A 12,624-nucleotide genomic window follows, 5' to 3' on the forward strand; every position below is an offset into this window, starting at 1 on the left:
GAGCTGAGCGCAAGCGGCGCTAATCACGTTGGTGCAGCCAATGCCTGAAGAGCGGCGCGGGTATGACAGCTAATGTGCTTGCAGGGGCTCTTGAACGTACAATAGGGGCGGCTGCAGCGAGTACAGACACCCTGCCGGCTTAGCTACACAATTAGGGATGCGCGCACGCAGGTCCAAAGGGAGCCATGGGCACAATAGCGAAGGATCATCAGTCTGAGGATTTAAAGAGTGACGGCTATTGTGGGCATTTTTAGAGAGATACACCATAATGCTACTTCGATGGGAAACAGCAGCTTTGGTGCTACTGATACCCATCGTCAAAAGGGAAATGGTCCCATGAAGTAAATGAAGCACGAGACGTAAAAACGAATAAAATATTTCTTGTGTCCCTCTAAGAATGACAACCATCGCGCTTCATTGGAATGTTGATGAAAATGTGTCGCATTTTATTTCTGTTTTATTTACCTTGTGCATTGGTTTTACTCCCCGTTACACTTTTTAAGAGAAAATTTCTTCTTTCTTTCAGGCGAGATGGAGTATAACGACGCATCAGCATCCCCTGAAACTGAGCCTGGGGGTTTAAACGAAGCGGTTTTACCATCCCGTGAACCTTCCCCTGACGACTCCCCGTCCACACGACTGTCTCCTGAACATTATTCCACGACCCAGCCCAGGCGAACCTCAAAGGTATGCGATCAAATTCTCGATTATTCGGCAACTTCACCAAAGCATCGCTCTTCACCGAACTCTCCACGACGACAACGTGTTTCTCTAAACTCACATCAAAGACTAGAATCTGCTAATAATTCACCTGACGATGACAACAATAACATGAAACCTTTTAATTTTACGCAAGAACGTAATACGGAAAGAGACTCGCCTGAAAACCACCGAATCCAGGGAAGCGATATTGTTCATGAGCGATTAACCGCAAACTCTAACGTAGACTTAGTCAATCAATTCATTATGAACGCTTCAAGACAATTTGAAAGAAACTCGACTCAAAATGTTCCTCTAGAGAACATGAACGGGACTTTGATGGCTCTTTCGAGGCTGGCTGCTGCCAGCGCTGTGCCAAACGAACTTGGGAATTCAGCTGAGAATTCCGGTCTTATACATGCTTTACTTGCAATGCAGAATCAACAGCTCATGCAATTTCAATTGATACAAAAAATTCAAGCCCAAGTTGCACTAGATAAAGCAAAGAGTGCGAAATTGCAAAGGAAAAAAGAAGGTCGTAAATCTCCAGAGACACATAATTATCCTGGTGCTCACCCAATGATAACAATGGCCCCTCAGACGAGCAAAGTTTCCGACGATCCCAGTTCAGCTGGAACTGGACTCAGTGATCTCATGAAGCGTTTTCAAGCTCCCAAGGAACCAGAAAGGAACGAGCGTCGCAGCAAAAGTCCAGTCGACGTAAAGATACGCCCGTTCTCTCCACCTCTGACAGCCTCAAGCATTGCATCATCCGTTATTCAACCAGATGAGCCGCCGGCATCAAATGCACCGAACACCCTTGAAATGTTGCAAAGAACAACTAACGAAGTTCTAAACAACGCATCGCAGGGGATTTTAACGAATAGATTAATAGACGATTACAGCAATAACGAAGGTAAAGATCCTTATTGCAAGCATCGTTGTCGATATTGTGGTAAAGTTTTTGGCAGCGATTCAGCCCTGCAGATTCATGTTAGATCTCACACCGGTGAGCGCCCTTTCAAATGCAATATATGCGGGAACCGCTTTACTACAAAAGGTAACCTCAAAGTTCATTTCCAGCGACATGCACAACGTTTCCCAAATGTAAAAATGAATCCAAATCCTGTTCCAGAACACCAAGATAAACTATTTCCTCCACTTCTAGCTCAATTGGGTGAGCTCGATAGTGAAAATCCAGCGCCCACTGGTCCTCCGAATCCGTTTGGTCCGCTGCCTTCCCCGCCTGGAGCTCATCCTCCACCACCACCACCGCCTCCTCTTCTATCCCCTTTGCCTTTCAGCCTTCCTCCTCATTTCCTGCATAATAGACCTGCACCAATATTCCCCAGTCCGCTTCTCAACTCCCCATTCGAACGAAATTTTGAAAATCGTCCCGATGTTGAATCGCTCGGCCATGATGAAGAGGATGATGATGACCAGCAAACTAACAGCCACAGCTTTGAGAAACCAGAATCACCGGAACCCATGCAAGAGGATGAACAAGCTGAATTTAACCCGACTGTGAAAGAAGAGCAAGAAAATATGGACACATCTAACGACCGGGACCTAAATGATTTTGGCGACGCCAACGAGAGTAAAGGTGAAGCTTCATCGTCATCACAAAACGAAATGAATGATAGTTCTGCAGAGTCAGAGTTTCTTCGGCCCATGTCAGGAGACATACGAATTCGAGGAGATCAGGAATTAAAAAGTGATCAGGACACGGTAATTCCAAAAGAAGAAAAGCGAGATGACATGGAGAGAAATGATGTACAACCATTTCTGTCAGACAATATTTTCGATTCGAACGCACCAAGACATGCAATGCCTCAAATGCCCTATCATCCATTTCTCTTCCCTGGATTATCTTTTCCTATTCATCGCCCATTACTCCATGGGATGCCTCCTTCCTTTGGACCTGCAAACCCAACTCAACCTCCTACCAGCTTCCCTATACCACCAGGTGTTGATCCCGCTAAGGATCCAAACATATACAACAACCTTTTACCAAGACCGGGAAGTACAGACAACTCTTGGGAAGCCCTTATTGAGGTGGAGAAGAGTGATAAGGCAGCGAGACTTGAAGAATTACAAAAACTCGAAGGGAAGAAAGTGGATCCAAATCAATGCATCATTTGTCAACGTGTGTTGTCGTGCAAGTCTGCTTTAGTGATGCATTATCGTACCCACACAGGCGAGCGTCCATACAAATGTAAAATCTGTCAGCGAACTTTCACAACCAAAGGGAATCTCAAAACTCACATGGGTGTACACCGGGCAAAGCCTACAATGAGAATGTCTCATCAGTGTCCCGTTTGTCACAAGAAATATACAAATTCACTGGTGCTCCAACAACACATTAGAACGCACACTGGAGAAGCAACAGATCTGAGCTTAGAACAGATTGCAGCGTCAGAAATTAGAGATGAATATCCACCGTTGCCAACCGCAGGACCATCTCCGTTCCTACCTTCAGGTTTGCCATTAGCTCATCCATTCCTACATGGCTTGATCCCTCCGTTTCCCATGCGGCCTAAGCCCCCGATGAGTAGTAATGGACCAAGACATCTTATGTTTAAGCCAGAGGAAGAAGAGGAGAAATTTTTACGCATGATGGGATCATCCCGATCATCGTCAGCGGGTAGCTGTGAGCAGCGTTCGAATGATGAAGCCTGCCAACCACCACGAGAAGACTCTAGGGTTAACGGAACATCTCCGCGTCCATCCATCTCCCCGTCTCCTTCGGATTATTCAGAAATAAGCTCGAGTGCGTTCAACAGCCAGTCGTCACCGCCGTCTGATCGCACTACTAACAACGTCAACGGTGGAGATAGTCCAACAAACCTGGTGCTAAATCCGGAAACATCTTTAGAGGATAAGAGTGAGGGCCAGAATGACGTACCAACTTCTGCTTCGTCGTCGAATAACGTTCCTCTGGACCTGGCCACCTCCTCCTCGGCACTTCCCAACCCAGCTTCGCTTCTTGGCGGGTTCTTCCCTGGTGCGATGCCGGCTCTACGCAACTCTGCCGCTTTTGCCGGCCCCAACATTCCTACTTCGCCATTCTTCCTGCACAACTTCCATGGTGAATATGATTGTGCTTTAGTGTAATTATTTCTACAATTCATGCAGGAGTTTTAAAACTGTAGAAAGACTTTGGGGTTTACTAGGCGGTAAGTAAAACAGTTCGTATTTACGTGATGTAACAGTTAGTTTGGTTTTCTTTATTATTGTCTATTTTGAACGAAATTTTTATATCATATTTTTACGTTAATTTAATCTTATGGTTTCTATTTTTCGATCTATTTAGCTTCTTTCTATTAACCGAGTACAGCGAGCAACGATATTTTCAAAACAAAAATATACCATAATCATATAAAATTTTAAAATGACGTGAAGGTAAATTCTATTTCTCTATTCTACTTTATTCTATTTCTGAATTCTATTTTATTTCTTGATTCATATTATTATATTATAAAAAATATTTCAACTTTGATCTGAATCATTTCAATAGAAAAAATCTTTCTATACCCATAATTGTGTTCACACAAAATTAGTCCTTGAAATTTCTTACCAATGTCTTTTAATTTTTCAGGGACACTAAATTTGAAATATTTGGTGTGGAAAGTACAAATAAAATTAAAAATAAATAATTCTTTGCGTAGTTAGAGTTTTCGCTGCATATGTACGTTGTGCCATTAAGTTTTTGCATTTGTGATTGCAATAAATTAGCACTGTACATTTGTACCTGCAACACGATTTCGTGGAAATGAAGAATGCAAGTATGCAATTATTCCTTCAATTAAATCATACATCTGTCCGATCAATGCAATTGACGTTGTCTTGTCGATACCGCTGTACATTTGCATTGGCAATGCAATGGTTCATTTTTTAAGGCAATGCAGTTATGTACAGTTATGTACAGTTATGTACAGTTATGTACAGTTATGTACAGTTATGTACAGTTATGTACAGTTATGTACAGTTATGTACAGTTATGTGTTGGTTATGCGATTCTGCATTTGTGTTTACGATACAACTGTATTATAAAAAATTCATTTGCAATTCAATTGTATGCAGAGGCATAATGAAATTCAACATTTGTGTAGTCATTGCATATTTACATTTGTATTTGCAATGCAATGTTATTTCGCGCATTTGTGTTTACGATTCAACTAAAAATGCCTTTGCAAGTCAATTGTATGAAGAGGAATAATGAAATCCAACATTTGTGTTGTCATTGCATATTTACATTTGTATTTGCAATGCAATGTTATTTCGCGCATTTGTGTTTACGATTCAACTAAAAATGCCTTTGCAAGTCAATTGTATGAAGAGGAATAATGAAATCCAACATTTGTGTTGTCATTGCATATTTACATTTGTATTTGCAATGCAATATTATTTCACATGTGTATTTTCAATGAATTTATGCTTGCAATGCGTGGGTGCAGAGGTAAATATTGTGCCGTGGCCGCTGATTACAGCGGCGGACAAAGCTTCGGTCAGTCAGAGTCGGTCAGTCGGCTGTCAGAGTCGCGTGCTTGACTCCAGCTTCATTGAAGAGAAGCTATAAATTATGGCGACCGCTCGGCGAGTGTGGCGCGAGAGCAGGACGAGCTGGCCATTGTGCAAGCGCACGTGACTTTGCCGTCATTTTCACGAACTATTCCAAAGCTTCTTGTAATGTGTCCTGAACTTGACAATGCTCGATATGTCCCTTTGTTAACTCGAGCCTTCAACAATCCAAGCGAGAAAATCGATGAGAAACGGAATGAAATTAATCTAATGAAGGAAGGATTTGCCATCGATTTTATACTTAGGGTTTCGCAGTCGAACAGATGGCTTTACTTCCTCTGAGTGGGTTCACACTTTGAGTGGGGTCAGTCCATGAGTGAGTCCAATATTTGAGTGGGTCAACTATTTGAGTGGATTCTCTCTTTGACTAGATCCACTATTTGAGTGGGATTTGAGTGGTGTCACTCTTTGAGTGGGGTAACTCTTTGAGTGGTGTCACTCTTTGAGTGGGGTCACTCTTTGAGTAGGATCACTCGACATACTCCTCTTAATGCGACGCGATTAGTTGGCTTTTTAAATTGCGTTCATCCGCTGAATAATCAAAAATTTTGAGTAATTCCTATTCTAGCGGCTAATCAATATTCAACTTTATTCATGATGAAAATCGACAAAATTACAACTGAAGGCTGTGATCACTCGGGATACATTATTGTTTGATGTAGCAATTGAGATCTATTCCTACTATTCATGAATAATCATTCCTAAAATCATTTCCATCATTATTTTATACAATATAACTATCACGATAATCGACATAAAGTAAAAATTAGTCTATCAAAATAAAGAAACCAACACATCAATCGTATTTTTGTGTTTTAACCTGTTAATTTTTTTATAAACAAACACTTAAATCGAAGTTTCTATTCTATTATAATTTCCTTGTGAGTATGCAATATTCGTGTCTGATGTTTTAGGTATCAATATCCATTTGTGCATAACACTTTTTTTTTATTTTTTTTCATAGAATATTTTTGCTGGTAAATATTTCTATTATTGTTATTTTTTTCTTTACCACCAAATTTTAAACTTAGTTAGAAGTAAATAAAATTTGAAGATTCTCTTGCCTTCAATACATTGTTGACTAATAAATATTTTATTGTATCCATTCAGTTGGTTCGTCTAATGGAGCGGGGGGTGGGGGGCCGCCGTTCCCCTTGTCGTCCCTGCAAGTTGGGGGAGGGGGGGTGTCCCGTCCGTCCCCTCTCGCAGCCACCCAGCATGTGGGATCTGCTTGAATAATTCCCCACCCGTCCGTCCCCTCTCGCAGCCACCCAGCATGTGGGATCTGCTTGAATAATTCCCCAGCCACATCACAGCCACACCAGTAATATGACATCCCCACATCAGCCATATCAGCCACATCACAGCCCCACATCCCAAATCAGCCAAACTAGCCACCCCATCCCTCCACATCATAGCCACATCAGCCACATCATAGCCACATCAGCCACATCATAGCCACATCAGCCACATCACAGCCACGTCACCACAACCCCATGCAACCCCACAACGCACATCAGCTGTAAGCCACCACCAGCCTAGCCGCCCATCGTCACCCACATACAGAAGAAAGAACACATCCAGCTCTGCCAGGTGAGTGGAAAGCATATGAATGATTGGATACGTTATACGTTACGTCACATCCAACGTCAGTCGTCGGTCCCGTTGGTACGTTACGTCACATCCAACGTCAGTCTTCGGTCCCGTTGGTACGTTACGCCACATCCAACGTCAGTCTTCGGTCCCGTTGATACGTTACGTCACATACAACGTCAGTCGTCGGTCCCGTTGATACGTTACGTCACATCCAACGTCAGTCGTCGGTCCCGTTGATACGTGACGCCTAAGACGACGTCAGTCTTCGGTCCCGTTGATACGTGACGCCTCAGACGGCGTCAGTCGTCGGCCCCGTTGATACGTTACGTCACATACAACGTCAGTCGTTAGTCCCGTTGATACGTGACGCCACGGGCACGAATGTTAACTCGCTTAAAAAGTCTTTCCGGCACTGCCGCCGTACATGTCGTCTAAACCAGCCATAAAGTAGCCATACCACACACTAGCCATGCCACACACTAGCCATGCCACACACTAGCCATGCCACACACTAGCCATGCCACACACTANAACCGATCGTCGTTTGGTGTTGGGTCGCCAATAAATGCCAGGTAAGCTTTCCTTACCATAAGAAGAATGTTTATCTCTACACTTTATCAACTTAAACAATCATTAACAAACAAAACTACGGTTGTTTGTAGCTGAGATGCAGGAAGCCTAGCTATGTCAGTATATAAGTTGGGCACGTTGTTCATGGTTGAGATGCAGGATGAGTAAATAACTCTCAATCGCTTCAACCAAGCGTGTAGTGTAAGATGTATGTACGTCAAAATTATGTACTCATTAACTGTTGCAAAAATTAATGTTGGTAATACAATCTAGAGATCAGATACACAATTTCTGAGCGAATTTATTATTTCTTGATTATATTTCGAGAAATTATTTTTTTTTACTTTCCAGTAGCTATTAGTTTCAAATCTGAAATTTAAGGCCTTTGCCATAGCCTACCTGATATGTGGATTTCTTTCTTCTCTTCCAAAAGGTCGCAGTCGCCAAATCCACCTCCCGTCAACGAGGCCCGGATGAACTTTTATCTGATGGCTGACTTCGTATTCAAATCCGGCAAAAATCTTCATTTACAGAATACGAAAATTCAAACAATACCTTCATTTTTTGTTTGCAGCTCATCCCGAAAATCTATGGGACTTCAGAATATTTGGCAGGATATGAAGTCCCTCGCTGAACATGCAAGTCTGTTGAATGCTTCATCAGAAATTTTAATCTCAATTCGCAAATCCTGTGATTTGTGAATTTTGGAAGCGTAAATACATCCTACTTCTGGCGGCTTGCGACTTTGCGACACTGGCATCAACTTTTCCTGTATTCAATATAACAACCGATTCACAACATCGAGCATCCGTTGATCTTACCTCAGCATTCTGAACACTAGCAATCCCCACGCACAATATTCTTCTTCACGAAAAAAATCAAGATCTCGTCAGATTTGGGATCCTAAACGGCGACAAGCGAATACAGAGACGTCGAGAAGATTTTGCTCGTGGACTTGGTTGGGCTTGGCGATGCGAAAAGGCCAAGAACATCTGGCTGGCCTTGGTACTCAAATCGGGCGGCCAGGCGGCCGAAAAGATCTGCTGGACTCGTGCCGGGCGGCCAGGCGGCTAAGAAAATCTGCCTCGACGACTCGACTGGAGCCGGGCGGCCAGGCAGCCACGAAGATGTGCCTCGACGACTCGACTGGAGCCGGGCGGCCAGGCGGCCACGAAGATGTGCCTCGACGACTCGACTGGAGCCGGGCGGCAAGGCAGCCAAGAAAATCTGGCCCAATGGCAATGTCTGGCCTGGAGATTCGACTCATATTCTCGGCATGCACCTCGAAGAAGATTTGCGTCTCTCGCGCTGTCCAAAATTCAATCCCTGGATTGGAACGTCCTCTCGCAGTCATCTTACAAATTGATCTATTGCCGAGCCTCGCATGGGTGAAGAGAGTGGAGCGCGATCCTGCTCCGTTGTTCAACTTCAATTTCATTTGACTAGATCAGTGATCTTGACCATTTTTACCATTCAATTTTTCCCAATTTAATCATTTTATCCATAATTTTTTTGTTACTATTTAATTGTTAACGGGCAAAAGGGATGTTATGAACTTTTTTCACGTATTCTACCTGCTTTGTAGCTGTGAAAGAACTTGTTGATAATTTCAATTAACATAATCGTTACACTGATTTCATAACATTTAACTCGACACTTTATTAAAAATAGAGAATGTTGATCTTGCTTTCTGTAGCCACGAGTCTACTGACCTGGCAGTATCTTCGTTCAAAAACAGCCTTTTTCGGCCTAATCTTTATTTTTTTATTCTTAGAAAATACGTGCTTTGTCGGCAATTTGATATTTGTTAGTGGCTGAAGTAAACACAATTGGACGTTCAAGTTAGACACCGACTACAGCATTAGAAAAAATACTTTAGAGAAATACATACTCGAGAAATATATACTAATTGGCATGCCATATATCTTGAGCTTATATTGCACAGGTACGAGTGCTGAATATCATTTCTGCTCCAATAATATGAGGATGTTACAAATGTCACTGCCTCATAAAATACTCTGACAAAATGAGTGTATGTGTATAGTTGTATGAGTAAGTTTTTTGTATATTTTGTACAACTTGTAAATTAATGAGCAAATTTTCATGAATTATGGTGTTACAACTCGCTGATGAGGTTCACGGTAAATTTGTTAATATTAAATAAATTCCTTGAGAGTAGCATTTCACCAAGTGAGCATTATTTTCTCTTAGAGTAGCTTTCACGTAGTTCGAGGGAAATGATAGGAATTTAAACTCCAGTTGCATGAAAATTCACATAAGCAACAAATTCAGAGGAAGTCCGGTACACCACGATGAACGCTGTAATATATACCATAAATATACCTTCGCAACCTTGTTGCGTTGCCTTGTTGTATACCTTGTTATGAATATAATAATTATACGGGACATTATCCATATTTTTACTTTCCGAATCATTTGACGACTCCTGTGTATGTGCTCAGTTATTTACACCTTTCCAAGTTTGCTCTCTGTACGATGAAAATTTATGAACCTAATTCATTCAAAATGAAGACTAAAGTTATTGAAAGAAAAAATTAATTCAGAGCTTTTATTTCTCGTTGCCGCAGTTCATACCGGAGATTTGACATTGGCTTGGCTAGTCCTTAATTCAATAGCAATCATAAATCAAGAAACTAATCTCAAATTTGTAAATACTGAAAAATTATTTAAATTTTATTGCTCGTATGTGGGTAAAATCTTCGAAACAACGCATCACATAAATTTTTAATTTTCCTCGAGCGTGTGGGTGACGGTGTTTCAAACAATTATAATTATTTATTTTAAGATGGAAATTATGTACAAAAATTAAGCTATTTTGACGCGACTTTGTACATGCATGCGTCCATATCATCTCCGATATGTTAAATGTATTTTTTACATGTAAATTGAAGGAAACTACGTAAAATAAGGGAAACTCGAAGGTTTCATCTTTTAAAGGAACTATCATCCAAGAAATAAAAAGTTCATGTTTGTATTTCATGAAAAAATCGAATTTAATTGAGGGATATTTCCACGTGGTGCATAGCATTTTTTTAATCCTATTTTTGTGTATCCGAAAACTTTTATTGTCGTTAAAATTTAAGTATTAAAAATTTGCAATTATACAACAATTAACATTTTTTGCTACGTGCGTTTTTTTTAATTCATAGGAGCGAACATGCAAGTAAATGCTTAATGTATTTATTTTGAAGTAACTCTCTTTGAAGAATTTTTCGAAGTAACTCTCGCACTCTGCAGAATTTTTCCAACGCTTATGAATTTTTCTAAAAATAATTTAATTTGAAGTCTGTACTTTTTTGGCATTACTTTTACGTAAACCTGTAGCTGAAAGTAATTAAAGAAGTTCCCCATCCAGATCAGTTCGAGTAAAACACTTCTATATTCGCGATTGAAAAGATCAGGCTATCGTATCAATCAACTGTGAGCTTCCTGAGACAACACTCAAATAACTGAGGACAATTTGAGCGCCTTTACTTCTTTTATGTTCCTGAATGGTGCCAGAAATTGCATGGCAGTATTGCTAATTAGTTGCTAATTACTCATCTTAATCTTTATCAGATAATCATGATTCGAATAATCCTCGAACTTTTTAATTATTTTTATGGTTTTTAACTTTTTTAAAAAAACTGTGGATAAGAAGGGTGGTAAATTTGCATGAACAACAGGGGTTAATGAACTGTATAAGATAAATTCATTGAAATATGCTAGACTTGTCACAATTTAAATATGTACAATCTCATGCTATTTCATATTTATCATTTAATTACTAGCTATGTATGGCAATGCTTCAAGTAAACCTATGAGCGTACCTATATGTACATTATGAGATATCAAGTGAACTTAACATTTAATCCTGCAAATATCAGTAATGTAATCAGTATCTTTCAAGATTTGGTAATAGCGCTGTTTAATTAATAGAATCCGTATCTTTTAAGAACTTTGTAATAGCGCTGTTTTATGGGTAAACGTTGCACAATTAAAGAGTGATAGCAAGGTTCCTGTACATGGATATTCCCAACACAAAGTTGACATTAACAATGTACCATATATTGCTAGCATATATGTACCATATATAGTTAGCATATATGCACCATATATTGCTTGCAGTCCTGTGTATATGTTTTAGCTTGGCCCTGTTATTTATTATTGCTTAGCATAGAATATTTGTGCTCTCGTACGTGTACGTGTCGGTCTTCTTTGAAGCTTATCATGTTTTTTGCAGTGAACTAGCGGTATTAATAGCATATGTTTAAATGGCAATGTGTTTGTGGACATGCTTGTATTGGATCCAACATATTTTCTGATAATGCCGTGAAGGCAAATTACCTACTCGTTATAACTGACTATAGGTCAGTTGGTCATCTCATATCTTAATGGTAAGCTCTCCCAATGATGAGAAAAACTCGTTCATGATGACAATCTTTTATTTTCCTTTTAAATTTTTAGGAATCACAATATAATGAATTGTTTAAATACATTATTCCCGTAGAATGTTAAGCCAAGCTCCGGTTATTTCATACATTCAAAAGGCTATATATTTTTTAACTCAGAAACATTTTTTCAATGTCGCGCACGATGATATGAGGTATGTCATCTTTTGGCAATTAATTCATTAGCAGAAGATTAAAATAAATCAACGTCTTCCTCTCATTGTATGTGAAATCACTCTAGAGCTCATAATTTAAAAAAAACGTAATAAAGAGCCCATTAGAACTCATAATTTACAAGTGCATAATAAAGAGCCAAACGACTGTTCCTGCTGCGATTTCTTCGCTGACAGTTAATTGACTCGATCAGTTTCGAATTAATTCAAATAACATAACGTTAATTGATCAACGTCATCATCGTTTCAACTTCATGGCGTACAACTGAGCCCATGGAGAACGTTGGATTCAACTCTACGATTGATGAGTAAATAATTTTTATATGTAATTTAGGCTGAGACAATCGTACGAAGACAACAATATAAAAGATTAATAAATAAAAAAAATAAAGTCGAACTTTGTAATAACAAAAAAGAAGCAAAATTTCATCAAATAAACGAAAACAGTGCTGCATTGAAGTGATAGATGTAATCCTAAAATTGTATTTGAAAGCAGGATAACAATGTTATTATTTTAATTATTATCCACACAATTGTACAGTGCATGAAGTCGT

The 12,624-nt window shown here is 39.9% G+C and overlaps 1 protein-coding gene and 1 long non-coding RNA gene across 2 annotated transcripts in view; both read left to right on the forward strand.

The window, feature by feature from the left end:
• The window catches only part of LOC108678034 (homeotic protein spalt-major), a 30,433-nt gene extending 23,918 nt beyond the window's left edge, over positions 1-6,515 (forward strand). The window contains exons 2-3 of the mRNA XM_018166369.2: positions 527-3,787; positions 6,391-6,515. Of these exons, the coding sequence (XP_018021858.1) occupies positions 527-3,787; positions 6,391-6,515 (3,386 nt within the window). The remainder of the gene's footprint in view (positions 1-526; positions 3,788-6,390) is intronic.
• A 204-nt stretch (positions 6,516-6,719) lies between these two features.
• LOC108678037 lies at positions 6,720-11,881 on the forward strand. Its single transcript, XR_001931296.2, has 2 exons — positions 6,720-6,873; positions 7,880-11,881. It is a non-coding gene; the product is annotated as an uncharacterized LOC108678037 (long non-coding RNA).
• Positions 11,882-12,624: the final 743 nt, after the last annotated feature.

This window comes from Hyalella azteca, unplaced genomic scaffold (assembly GCF_000764305.2).
Source record: "Hyalella azteca isolate HAZT.00-mixed unplaced genomic scaffold, Hazt_2.0.2 contig925, whole genome shotgun sequence".
NCBI classification, from domain to species: Eukaryota; Metazoa; Arthropoda; class Malacostraca; order Amphipoda; family Hyalellidae; genus Hyalella; species Hyalella azteca.